The sequence below is a fragment of the Pteronotus mesoamericanus genome, unplaced genomic scaffold (genome assembly GCF_021234165.1).
Source record: "Pteronotus mesoamericanus isolate MK-2021 breed Mesoamerican mustached bat unplaced genomic scaffold, CSHL_Meso_final scaffold_31, whole genome shotgun sequence".
Taxonomy (NCBI): Eukaryota; Metazoa; Chordata; class Mammalia; order Chiroptera; family Mormoopidae; genus Pteronotus; species Pteronotus mesoamericanus.
The window spans coordinates 32,957,890-32,972,663 of NW_026555312.1; the positions used below are offsets into that span (position 1 = coordinate 32,957,890).

Below are 14,774 nucleotides of genomic sequence, written 5' to 3' on the forward strand. Positions count from 1 at the left end.
GACAAGGTAGAAAAGAGCTCCCAGAAAAACAAGAAAAGAAAAAAAAGACTAAAAAAGAATGAAGAAAGGTTAAGGGAAGCACAGGACACCATGAAATGTAATATCTGTATAATAGGGATATGAGAAAGAGAGGGGATAGAGCCCGTCTGAGAAGCAATGATGGAAAAATTCCTTAATTTGATGAGAGAAAAAGTCACACAAATCCAGGAAGCACAGAGGATCCCAATCGAGATGAACCCAAAGAGGCCCACTCCAAGTCACATCATAATTAAAATGGCAACATTCAAAGACAGAGAATGTTGAAGGCATCAAGGGAGAAACAAGAAATGACATACACAGAAGTTCCAATAAGGCTAGAAGCTGTAGAAGCTGACTTCTGAATAGAAACACTACAAGCCAGATGGGAATGGCAAGAAATATTCCAACGAATGAAAAGCAAAGGCCTGCAACCAAGACTACTCTACCCAGCAAGACTCTCACTTAAAATGGAAAGTGAAATCAGGAGTTTCCCAGAAAAAAGAAGACTAAAAGAATATACTTCCACCAAACCAGCACTGCAAGATGTGGTAAAGGGACTGTTTTAAGATGATGAAGAGAAAGAGTGAGAGAGAGAGGAATATGAGTAAAAGGGGGGAAAAGGCAATGACTAAGTACCTATCAAAAATAACCTTAAATGTAAATGGATTAAATGTTCCAATTAAATATATAGTGTAGCTGAATGGATAAGAAAACATGGCCCACATATATGTTGCCTACAACAGACCCACCTCAAAACAGAAGACCTACACAGAATGAAAAGGAGGGGCTGGAAAAAATATATTCCAAGCAAATGTAAAAGAAAATAAAGCCAGGATAACAATACTTACACCAGACAAAATAGACTTCAAAACAAAGGCCATAAAAAGAAACACAGAAGGACCCTTCATAATACTCAAAGGAAGGATACATCAGAAAGATATAAATTTATAAACATATATGCACCCAACATAGGAGCACCATAATATATAAGGAAAATCTTGGAAGACTTCAAGAAGATACAGACAGCAACACACTTATGGAAAGAGATTTTAACACCCCACTATGAACAATGGATAGATCTTCCAAACAAAATATCAACAAGTATATTGTGGCACTGAATGATGCCCTAGATCAAATGGACTTAACTGAAATATATGGAACCTTCTTTTCAAATGTACATGGGAAAAAAAAACCTTTAAAAATGTATTTAGAATTATGCTTACTATAAAAGTCATATTATAAAACTCTTCATTATTTTAATTACAGAAAATTATTCAGAAAGGTAAGTTCTAGTAATTCAGAAATGTCTTTTATTTTAATAAATATTTTGAGTCACTTGCACAACGTCATTACTTACACTCTGAACACACTGCAAATCAGAAATGATCTAATGTGGTTTCTATAGAAACAGGAACACAGAAAATACCTTTTGTCCCACGAAAAGAATCTATAATTAATGAGTACTTGCCACATGTGTTTAATTAAAAACAAAATCTACAAGGTTACTTAGAAAAAAAGGATTCCTCTTTTCTCCTCAAAACCTTTACACATAAATATAAAACTCTCTATACACAGCTCATAAAATAGTGATCTATTTTAGGAGTAAGAATGCATTGTGGTGAGTTTTATTATATGTGAATTATATTGTAAAAAGTAAGAATGCTTTAATAAAATCCACAAAAATTATACTTCAGAGAAAAGAGCTGATTTGCGGCATCATCCCAGACAAGACAACTCTAAGTAGTCTGCAATACATCTCAAGAATTTCAAAGATCAGATCATAAACCACTTCAATATGGTGGAGGAGTGAGTGGAAGTCACACTAATCTCCCAGGACCAAACTGGAATTGCAACTAAATTGTGGAGAAATCACCTGGAAAACAATGAAACGATAGCGAGAGAGGAGCCTTAAAATCTTGGACAGAGGAATAGGCTTTCACATAACCTTACTGGTAAGAAGTACAGTGGAGGCTCAAGAAGGTGGGCTTGGTGCCGACAGGTGGCAGTGCCAGAGGGATATTGAAATGGCCAGTTGTATCCCCCTGAAAAGAGCAGGGTCTGAATCATAAGTGGGGATCTTCAGCCTACAGCACCAGAGCCCAAAAAGCACACAGAAAACAGACAGCTGAGAAAAGCGTAGTGGTGCTCTCTGCCAGAGACAGGTGGCTGGAAACGCAAAGAGCCATTTAAAGGGCCAACGCAAAAATTTGCAGTGGCAGCCACTTACCTTGGTCTCTGGACAAAGGCAGGGGCAAACTGGACTGGAGCCACCTGAGGCGAGATTGGTGAGGGAAGCTTTGGGGAGAGAACTGAGACAGTGGCCAGCGGGGCCCCAGTGCTGACTCACCTCCCATTCCACAGCTTCCATCTTGCTCAGGAATAAAGGACATAATAGTCTCACCCTCAGCAGGCTCTGCCCCAGCCAGGTGTTGCGTGTGGGCCTGGGTGCTGAGCACAGAGTGGCCAGCACAGATAGTGGATCCCTGGCTAAAGGAAATACAGGGCTGCCTAGAGATGCTTGAGGAGAGACTGGAAATGGAGGTGTTGGAGAGAGAACTGAGGGAGTAGCTGGGGGAATCCAGGTGCTGCCTCCTCCCCTGTTCTGCAGCTTCCATCTTGCACAGGCAAGCCACACCCTAGTGGAAGCACCCTGAAAGGATACAATAGCCCTGCCCTCAGGAGGCTGTGCCCCACACTGAGGTGTCCAAGCCTGACAACTGAGGGCAGAGTGACTAGATTAAAAATTGCAGGAGACAGACACAGGCAGTAGATTCCTGGAAGTCTGGAACAGACTGCCTAAGTTCAGATGAGGTCAACATCTGACATCATCAGAGGCAGACCCAGAAAGAAAAAACCTTAAGTAGTAGAGGTTTGAACCTCTACTACCATAGAAGTTCAAACCATAAAGTCAGGAAATCAAGACAGATCAATTTAAGAAGCAGAAGCAAAAAAGAAGTCTCACAATTAATGGGAAGACAAAGAAACACCCCCCAATCAAAAGAAAAGGAGGAATCCCCACAAAGAGAACTAAATGAAATAGAGACAAGTAAACTATCAGATATTGAACTGAAAACAATGGTTCTAAGGAAGCTCAATGAGCTCAGTGAGCTCAAAGAGAATTATGAAAAACTACAGGGAAACTATGAGGAACTTACTGCAAACTATATCAACATGAAAAAAGACAATAGAAACTATCAATAAGAGGCAAGAAGAACTGAAGAATACAATTTCTGAATCGAAGAACACAGCAGAAGGAATCCAAAGCAGGCTTGATGAAGCAGAGGAATGAATCAGTGAGCTAGAGAACAAGGTAGAAAAAAGCTCCCAGAAAAGCAAGAAAATGAAAAAAAGACTGAAAGAACAACAAATAGGGGTTTAGGGAAATGCAGGACACCCTGAAACATAATAATATGCATATAATAGGGATACCAGAAGGAGAAGAAGAGGAGGGAGGGAGGGACAGAAAACCTGTTTGAAAAATCCATGATGGAAAACTTCCCTAACGGGAGAAGAGAAAAAGTCACACAAGTCCAGGAGGCACAGAGGGTTCCATTCAAGAGGAACCCAATGAGGCCCACTCCAAGACACACCATCATTAAAGTGGCAAATATCAAAGAGAGAATCCTAAAGGCAGCAAGGGAGAAACAGGGAGTAACATACAAGGGATCCATGATACAGCTAGCAGCTGACTTCTCAGAAGAAACACTACAAACCAGAAGGGAATAGCAAGGAATATTCCAAGTAATGAAAAGCGAAGGCCTGAAATCAAGACTGCTCTACCCAGCAAGGCTCTCAATTCAAATGGAAGGTGAAATAAGGAGTTTCCCAGACAAAAGAAGGCTAAAAGAATACATTTCCACCAAACCAGTCCTACAAGATATGCTAAAGAGACTGCTTTAAGATGAAGAAAAAGGGTCTATGAATACCCAGTTCCTTTCACAGTCACCAATATTTGACATTACCAATACTTTTAATGTTTATTAATCTGATTGTGACAATGATGTGATATTTTGTTACTTTATTATTTGTTGAAACTAAACCTGTTTTTGTATATTTCTTGCCTGTTTCTATTGTTTTTAAAAAGCTTTAAACGACTTTTTGGTATTCTTTATCCATTTTTTGATTAAATGTTTGTAGAATTTTTGCCCTAAAAAAACTATTACCCTTTTTGTGTTGCAAATACTATCCTATTCTATTACTTGTCTTTTAACTATTTTATATGCATATTACTAGTCTTAAATGTTTAATATATTCATATTGTCAATATTTTATAGCTTCTGGGTTTGAATATTTTACTTCAGGGTAGAAAATTTATTATTTTGTATTTTCTCTGAAAACTTAGATTTTACATATTGATTTTTAACTCATTTGAATATTTGTTGTACAGTGTGTGAAATAGAGCTCTATATTCCGTTTATTTCAAGTAATAGTGGTCCATACATCTTATTTTTTGAATAAGCCTTATTTTCCCCATTCATATGAAATATCAATTTAATCACATATTACATTGTTAGATATATATATATCTTTGTTTCTAGAATGCTCATTTTATTTCATTGACCTACTTTATTTCTGTGCTGGTGTCATGTTCTTTTAATTACTGAGACTTTAAAATAGATTTAAATTTTTTAATATTTTATAATGTATTTTGACATTCAAATAAATAAAATAAATCTGCATCTTTTAAAAAATAAGAGAGAAAGAAGGAACTTCTACCTTTTGTGACAACATGGATGGAACTGGAGAATACTATGCTGAGTGATAAGCCAGTCGGTGAATGACAAATACCATGTGATCTCACCTAGAAGTGGAATCTATTGAACAAAATAAACTAATGAACAAAACAAACCATAGGGATGGAAACATGGAGCAGATTGAAAGTGACCAGAGGGGATGGCGAAGGAGGACAATGGTGGAAAGGAGAAGGGACTTAACAAGGAACATGTAGGAGTGACCTATGGACATGGACAACAGAGTGGAAATTGACTGTGGGAGCGGGAAGTGGGGGGTGGGATGTGTAGAGGGAGGCAAAGGGGGAAAAATTGAGAAAACTGTAATATAATAAACATGATTTAAAAATAAAAATTTTTAAAAAATATTGCCCAGAAGTCTCCAGAAAGAAAGGGTTAGACCAGTTTACAATCCTACTGGAGGCCTAAAAGAGCTTTTCTCATCATTCCTCCGCAGTTCTGATTACATTAATTTACTGTTTTCATCTGGTTATTAGGTTTTTTGGTTTTTTATTGATTTTTTAGAGATAGTGGGGGAGAAAGAGATTTGTTTTTCCATTCATTTATGCATTCATTTCGTTGATTCTCCTATGTGCTCTGACCAAGGATCAAATCCACAACCATGGTTTATTGGTGGTGATTAACAGTTTTAATGTAGATGTGTTTTCTTTATATTGTTCATGAGGTGGAATATTTTTCAGGTGTTTACCAGTCATGTGTATTTCCTCTTTGTAAACTATTTTACAATGCAGTCCTTAATGGTTCTCTTACTGACTAGGGTATCAGCCAGGGTTCTCTGATACAAACAACAGAAGGTGGCTTTGGCTAAATTAAGCAGAGATAGGATTTATTGAAAGCCTATAATTCAGTTCCAAAGTGGATGGGAAGGCTGGAAAATTAGACGCAGGAAATAGATGGAACCAAGGAAACCTTATAAGCTGGAAATATGGTTGAGATCCCACCCTAAAACTGCCTGAAAATACGATGCTACACTGAATGGTGTTCCTGGAATTGCTGCCACCCACCATTGAATTCTGTATGCCACCAGAATGGATATTAAACTCTTCTTACATCTTTGTCATTCTTTGTAACAACTTGCAAACTGTGCACTAATTCCTTCCCTCATCTAGTCAATTTCTCTACCTCTTTTGAGTCTGGGCTGGCATTTTGACTTGCTTTGAGTGACACTGTACAATTTGAGGAAGACTTGTAGCTTCTATGGGAAGGCTCCTTCTGAGAATCTGGCTGCCAACCTGCAAGGAAGCCCATGATATCCCATGGAGAGATGCCCAAGAATTCTCCCAGACATCCCAGCCTCAGCCAAGCTGCCCCAGCTGAAGCCACATGCAACAGAGATGAGCCATCCCCACCAAGTTCTGTGCAATTCTCAGGACTGTGAGCAAATGAATGATGACTTTAAAGCCACTGAGTTTGGGAGTGATTTGTTATACAGCAATAGATAACTGAAACACTCATTTAAGTTTCAAACCCTGGACAGGAGCAGCCAATTGGCTGAGCCTTTACAGAGCCAGTAATATTTGTTGGCCATACACAGCTCCTCCAAGTTATCAGGTCCTCACTAAACGTTGTCTTTGCACGTTCTGTCCCCACTTCATGGAAGGCTTCTTTCCATCTCACTCATCTCATACCCACTACTGCCTTTCTAGCAGTCATTTCTTATTCTCTCAATTTTCAACAACTAGAGCAACCACTAAGAGAGTTGCTAAAATATGTATGTAGTGGGGGGGCGGGAAAGAGGACTTAGAATGGTATGCTAAAAAAATATTTATTTAAAGGAAGGTAGTAAAGGAGGAAGGATTAAGAAGACAGGAGACAATGAAAACAGCATATTCATATACAAAAACTTGTACATGAATGTTCATAGCAGCATTATTTATAAAAAGTGGAAAAAATCCAAATGTCCATCAACTGATAAATGGATAAATCTGCATAGCCATACAATATTATTTGGCAATAAAAAAGAAAGAACTACTGATACATGCTACATGAATAAACCTTGAAAATAAAAGATACAAGAGATCATATATTGTATGATTCCTTCTATACAATACCCAGAAGAGGTAAATCTATCCAAACAGAAAGTGAATTCATGATTGCCTAGGGCTGGGGCTGGAACATGGGAGGCACAGGGGACGGGGGGCGGCGGGGGGTGTGCAGGGAATAGGGATTGACTGCTAATGAATATGGGATTTCTCTCTGTGTTGATGAAAATGTTCTAGAAATCATTGTGGTTGTACAACTGTGAATATATTGGGTTGGCCAAAAAGTCCATTTAGTTTTTCCCATAAAATAAAAGACACATCTTACATTTTCACCAGTAACTTTATTGATTTGGATATTTTGAGTATGTTGGGTATCTGCTGCTAATGGCTTCTAGAGGGCAGAGGCCAGAGCTGCTGCTAAACATCTTCCAATGCATAAGTCAGCCCCGCAGCAAAGTATTTGGCCAAAATGTGAATAGTACCAAGAAACTTCACAAAGCACTTTTGACACCTTCACAATCAGTCACAGCACCTTCTCCAAACACTGCACAAATCTTTTTATGCGTTTCAGTTGCATTTTTACCTTTCTTGAAATAATAAAGCATAATATGCCAAAAAGTTACATATCTTCTTCCATCTTCAATATTAAAATGGCTACACAAAAATTCACCATTCAGTTAAGGTTTTTTTTTTTTTAAATGCACGCTGATGTGACAGTTGTCACAACACAAGCTAACAACAATTGTTTTGAATCAAGTTAAAGACAATTAAGCACTACTAGAGCCATCACGCGGAAAAAACTAAATGAACTTTTTGGCCAACCCAATAGTAAAAGCCACTGAATGATACACTTTAAATGGGTAAACTGTATAGTATGTGAATTATATCTCAATAAAGCTGATAAAAAATAATTTTTAAGCTGAGAAAAAAATTGATTTAAAAAATTTGTTTTAGAGCTTCAGCTAAATGACCGTGTAGAGTACAAGGGTTTCCCTGACTTGCCCAAGTGGAATACACACACACACTCATCTCTAGTAAAGCTACATGGCACATCACAGGGGCATATAAAATTATTGCAATACTTTCTTTGGTCAGCAAATTCCAGAACAAAAGCTAGCACGCCATTTAAAAAAATTCTATTATGGAAAATATCACATATATAAAAGCAGAGAGCAGTGAACCTTCATCTCTATGTACCTGTGACTCACTCATGGTTTCCCTACCACTGTCCACCCATCTGTATTTTCAGCAGAGCCATTTTGCACATCCCAAGCCCTTGATCCTGAGGCCCAAGGAACCTAGAAATTACAAGTTCATGGCAGTCTAAAAGTAATGTAGCGTTTATTAAGTGCTTAATGTGTGGATGACTGTTCTAAGCACTTGAACGAATTAATCCTTGAAACAATCCTAAAAGGTAATATTTTTCTACTCACACTGAAGAAATCAAGGCTTAGAGGTGAAATAACCTCTCCAAAACCTAAGTGAAAGAATGGAATTTCAAACCAAGGTTACTATGTTAAGATAGTAATTCATATTGATCAGAAAAAGTAATATAACTGAACTATAAGAACCATTTAACTTAGAAGCTGAAAAATGGTGTCCTCTTTCCTGAGGTCATCTGCTTGAAGTATAGATGGTCTCAGTTCAACTGGGACTACCAAGTGGTCCACCCCCCCCCAGGAGCTCTCCGTTTGACTTAATCCTCTGTGGGCTCTAAGAAACAGCTAAGGCTGCCAGCAGACCCCAGGCTTGCTCCAGGAAATCAAGAACCTTAACAAAGCTAGAAAAATGACAACATCTGTTCTTCCCATATTTCTAGGACTGAGCTCTCCAATACAGTACCACTCACCAGTGGTACTGGGCACTAGAAATGTGGCCAGTTCAAAATGAGATGTACTAAAGTAAAATACACATAGTATTTTGAAGATTTAGTACAAAATAAATTTTTTAATATTGATTACATGTTAAAATAATAGTATTTTAGATGTTGGGTTAAATAAAGTATTTTATTAAAATTAACTTCACCTATTTCTTTGTACCTTTTTGGTTTTTAGTGTGGCTACTAGGACATTTAGAATTACATACGCGGCTCACATTTCCACTGGGCAGTGCTGCTCCTGACTGTACCTCTGCTGTCCTGGATGCCAGCTCCCACGGGATCTCTTTGTGAACGCTTCTCACAGGTTTGCAAAGAAACAGGGGACGGCACCAATGGCCCAGAGGAACTTTAGCCAAGTGCAGCTCAATCAGGGATCAGAGCTCTGGAACCTTTAGAGCTCATCAGTGACTAGAGATTGGCCTAACCCTCCACTGAGAACAACTTCTGACATAAAATGAGGATGACTACAACTCTATTTGAAACTTGACGTGGGACACAGACACCAGGAATTTTACTGCCACTGGGATGAGACCGACAGGGATACAGCCAGCCAGGGCTTCAGTTCTAGAATGGAGCTGCTTCTTCCACCTTACTGCTGAGCAGAAATTTTAGTGGCCCAACATAAAAGAATGGGTTTCAAAACTAAATTGATTTCATTCATCAGTCTGAATAATGCACTGTCCATAGACCACGAGGGTTGCCTTTCCAGGGCAGACCTTATCTTCCTTCTCTGGACCCCACTGCCTACGTGAACAAGCACACTTCCATCCCTCTCAAAGCACTACCGATGCTTACTTGCCAAGGATCACCTGGGCATGTCTGAATATTACGCTGTACTGGAATGTTTTGCTGTCCTGAAATACCACCCAGTTACTAAAAAGTAAAGGCACTGAGCCTATGTCAAAACAACATCTGACTATGTGGTTAGTGGAGCGAAAGCTAATGAAGCCCAACCTGGCTGCATCAGCTACTCATGACAGGAAGTGAGCAAAGTCAGGCATTTGAGAAGCAAGCCATGAGAAGCAGTTGTCATGGCACTGATTAAGCGTTTGAAGGCTGGAGCTATGTCAGAGTGACTGACCCTTCTGCCCCCAGTGCCCAGTACAACAGAGTGACTGACCCTTCTGCCCCCAGTGCTCTTTGAATATCTATGAATCAAAGAGAAGAAGGAGAGTTGATGATAGACTGCTGGGGCCCTCCAGATCCTGGGGTCAACACATCTGAAGAAAAAAAAAGCTGCCACTGACAGTCAGGAACTGGCCCAGCTCTAAAGAGTCAGGCCTGGCTCTAAAATAGCCACTAGCTGGCCTGGCCCCCACAGGTAGGCTGCTGTGTTCTCCTGTGGAACAAAAAATTTCACACATCAGATAAGGCCACTCCATGACTGTGAAAATGAAAACAAAAACCAGACTCCTCCATAATCATCTCTCAAGAGAGACAGAAGATGAACATCATCCAAACAACGCAAAGGACCAGCCAATCCCATCCTGCTGATGAGTGGATGCTGTTGTTTTTCCCAGCCTGGCATTGCCCTCATTCCATTCTTCTCACCTTCTCAGTTAAAGTTAAGATAACCAATCACAGAACTGTCCTGCTTCCTGACATCTAACCCAGGGCAGAGCCCTCCTTCCTTGAGCAGAGCCCTTTTCCAAAGCACCAGAGGCCTAAATCCCAAGCTCTAACATTCTTTAAGATTCCCTGTGGTCCCCCATTGCATGTGACTTCCCTCATTCAGAGTTAGGAAACCCAACTGTGTTGAACTGCATCTCCTGAAGAGTCTTTGGCTAAAGGGCACTAACCACCCTTAGCCATAAACATCCCTTCCTAGGCTATGGTTACCACTGTGCCTATATCCCCAGGCATAGGAAGGGAAAAAAGGAAATGAGCACAGGAGAGAGGAGAAAATTTAATGGTGGTAAAGATAACTTCTACAAATGGCACCTTCCCGTCGCCACCCCTAGGTTGTGCAACGTTCTAACCCCTTTCTCCCACTAAAGAAGGCCCATCAGAAAACAGAAGTTAATATTATAGGCACAATTGTCTATACTTACACACACACAATAGGCCAATTCACTAACTTCAGTATTTTAACAAATTACTTGTGACTCAAGTTGCAAACGATGGACATAACAGTTAAGGAACACAAACTATTCAAAGTCACAACTATCTGGAATTAGGAAAACAAATGCCATAAAATTGCTGTGCAATAACAGGCCAAAGGCCCAAAACAGCACCTGGCACACATGAAGTAATGAGAGGTAGGACTGTGACACCAGAGTCACCTGATAACCACTTCTCCCACCTATGGCCCACCTCTTGCCCACTGTGCTGACAATGCCTTCCTGTGCATTCCCTTTGCATGAAGGCACCCCTGTCAACCTGCCTGTCTCACCTAGCAGCCTAGAAGCATCTGGAGGATAAGAGCATGCTTGAGCACAAGCTCTGTCTTACTCTTGTTTCCCCTCCTCCACCAGTCCTCTTAGGAATTTGCATTGGATGGGAACTCAGAAAAAGTCTGATGAATGAAGAATATAAAAACTTCATGAGCTACTGCTGAAACCAAAATTGAATAGGTTTTGTTCAAGCCCAAGTGATTTTCCCCTTTGATCCTTCCCAGAAATGTGGCAGTTTAACTTATAAACCTTTCCCCAAACAGCTAACTTGCAGCTTGCCCTGTGTTCCTCAAATTGATCACCAGCTTGCAAATTTTTTCCATCCAACTTATCACCTACGAGATCACATTTAATAACGATTTTATTGAAGAAACTTTCATTCAAGTTTATGTCAAGAACAAATTGCTGTATATGTGTCCAGAGAATAGCAAGTGTTTTTGTATTCTTCAAGAGAAACCTCAAATTAACACTTTAAAGGAGATGCAGTTTGGTCACAGACTTAAGTGCCTAAGAAACCAGCTGAAAAAGAGCATGCAGGTGTTTTTTAGAAACCCAGGATAACTTTCTTGTTTATCTTTATTCCTCAACTTAATCCGTGTCACAACAGCTTCAAAGGATTATTTCAAAGGATTATTTCAAGTTTTCTCGGCTAAGATCTAGTGACCATTTAGTGCAAAAATTACCTATCATCCAGACCAAAATAGTCTTTAAGAATAAAATAAAACACTCCTAACAATAGGTTTCCTAACAATATATGAGGCAACTATTTTTAAAGAGCACCTTGAGGGCAAAGAAAAATAGAAGGGATTCGGCAAGGAAAAGCCTGATTAACTTTTATTCTGCAACTTAACTTTGCCAAAATTTAGATGTCAACAAGTTTGGTAGTTTCCAAACAGAGGGCAAGCCTACTGTTCTAAGTATTGTGCAGTCAGCATGATGGGGATTAGGATTCTCAGATGGATTCCTGAGTCCCATCTAAAATTATCACTGAGCTGTTCACAGCCTTTCCTTTCCCTGTCTACAAGGCTTTCTGGACAATGCCACTGCTCATTAGGCATACAGTGAAGATAACAGTGGTGGGAATGAAGAGGAAATTCATGTCACCCATTTTATTCCTTGTCAGCTTCCGTGATGAAAGGTTTGAGAAATATAAAACGAGAATAATTTGTGCCTTTTGTTCAACTGTTATATACTCAACTAAGTAAGAAAATTAATGTTTTGTTTGACAAAGATCTATGGAATAAAACTGACACTAAGTGCTCTCAGAAATAAATATTTACCAACTGTATGGCTCAGGATTTCTTGAGTAAATTCCATCTCTTATCAGAGACCCAATGTAAACTGGGTGAGCAAAACTGATTTCTATTTAACCCCAAATTTCTGCAAATCCTATAGCAAAGACAAAGAGTAAGAATGGCACCATACTGTTTTATTTCAACCCTCAAACAATATATAGAGGTGAGAACTTCTGATGCTGAACCATGCAAGTAATAACATAGGAACGGATAAAATATTAACAAAAAGACAATGATTTAAATATGTTTTACATTTCAAAGCAATACTAGCAAGGATTTCTGGACAATTACTTCCAACAACAGGGATCTGAGTGAACCCCCTGATCTTAATAAAAGAACCACCAAATTTTCTCTCTGATAGTTTACAGTCACTACACACCACACTAATACACCCACCAGACTTTTGTAAACCTCATATGAAAATAAGTAACAAGGTATCATGCGTGATCACAACAAAAAAACTAAAAACCACATAAGAGTATGATAGAAAAGTAAACTCCAATGTTTCCAGTAAGGCAACAAGGAATCACTGCTGGCTGGGCCCTTCATTTTACCAGGTTAAAGAAGTTTCAATTTACATTATTCAGCACACTCAATATTCAGAAGCTTAACCAGCAGGCTCAAGTTTAAAAGACAATTCCCTTCTTTTTTTTGGTAATAAATGTTTTATATAAAACATGAAATCAGTTTCCACTTTATTTTAAAACTGAGTATTTTTAATAGTAAAAATATATGTCTATATTTCTCTTTTTAAAAAAAGACATTTAATAGCAATAGTTGAGAAGACTGGATTTAACTGCCCAGCCCCCACCCTGCTGCTGTCCACCTGGCGCAGAGACATTAAGGCAAAGGCTCCTGGAGAGACAGGTCCACTTGGCTGTGGGCTGCAGACTCAAGTACGCTCCACTCCTGGCAGAGTCAAGAGAAAGGCTTCTCCCTCATGTTCACCGAGCCATCCTGCATCCCAAAATAGACTCTCTCAGCCATGTTGATGAATAGGCCTGTGTCCACCACACCTGCAGGACAAAAGATGGAAGAAGGCATTAAGTTTCAGCTTCCCAAGGCAAGAAAAGAATCAAGGATCATAAGGTCAGTAGGAGCAACAACCATTAGCAACAGTGGACAAATGAAAAGATTCTGATTCTTTTTTATTTCATCTTACAATTCCTTGCTCCCCTGCTATCTTGGCTTTCCTTCTATCCTTCTATCTTTCTAGGCCCACAAGTGCCAAACTTTTTCCTGCCTCAGAGCCTTTGGTCATTTTTCCTCTGTCTGAACTAATTGTCTTTGAGAGCTTCAAGAGCTGACTCTTCTCTATGCTTCAGATATCATGACAAGTCACCTTTTCAGCTTAAATGTCTCCCATGACTACTCTAAATAAACTCCACTACCATTATTCTAAAGTACACTGTCAGCCATTGAAGTTTTCCCCACAGACTCCGAGACCCTATCTGCAACCCACATTAAAAATATATAAAACTCTCTCCAAATCAGTAAGACAGACAACCGAGTGGAAAAATGGACAAAAGACTCACAGGTACTGCACAAAAGAGGCTATCCAAAATGGCCAATAAACATAAAAAATGGGAGTCAAACTAAACAAAAGGGAATGCAAATTAAAACGAGATACCACAGCATACTCACCAGAAAGACTATGATGAAATGTGACAAGGATGAAAAGACATTTCTACATGCTGACAGCAGGAGTAAATTGGCAAACTGCCTCAGAAAATGTTAATGTATTTTCTAAAGATGAACATATTCATACCCAAGATCCCGCAATTCTACCCTAGGTATATAAGCAACTGGTCGGCATACATATGGTCATAAAGAGACATGTACAAGAATGTCCATAGCAGTACTTTTCCTAACAGCTAAAAGCTGGAAACACCCAAATGCCCATTAAGAGTAGAATGACCATACAAGCTTCCCCCGCCCCCCACCCACACACAGAATAGCATGGAATCTATTCAGCAATGAGAATTAACTACAACTGGGAGCAACCTTTACTGAAAATATTTACATAATCCAGTTAACCCTAAAACAACTTGGGGATTATGGGTGCCAACCTCCCTTGCAGCCAAAAATTGAAGTAAACTACAGCTGGCCCTTCGAATATGCAGATTTCCAACTGTGGATTTGGTCCTTGGGCAGCATGGGTTTGAACTGCACAGGCCAAATTAAAAATTCTGCATATAAGTGGGCTCACATAGTTCAAATCCTTTGCTGTTCAAGTGTCAACAGTATACACATAACTACAATGAGATAATACTGTTCAACCATCAGAAAAAAAAGTATGATGAGAAAAGTAGCACCTGTACATGTTGCTGGTAGACAGGTAAACTGGTATAATCCATGGAGGGCAATTTAACACCATCTAGCAACACCAGATACACTTATCTTTTGATCTAGTAACTCCCTTCTAGCAAAGGACTGGAAACAGATACCCCTTAGTG

At 39.3% G+C, this 14,774-nt stretch overlaps 1 protein-coding gene across 1 annotated transcript in view; it reads right to left on the reverse strand.

Annotated features, from left to right (window-relative positions):
* Window positions 1-12,157: 12,157 nt before the first annotated feature.
* Window positions 12,158-14,774, reverse strand: part of RPIA (ribose 5-phosphate isomerase A) — a 47,494-nt gene continuing 44,877 nt past the window's right edge. Inside the window, exon 9 of the mRNA XM_054591993.1 lies at window positions 12,158-13,334. Coding sequence (XP_054447968.1) covers window positions 13,237-13,334 — 98 coding nt within the window. The 3' untranslated portion in view covers window positions 12,158-13,236. The remainder of the gene's footprint in view (window positions 13,335-14,774) is intronic.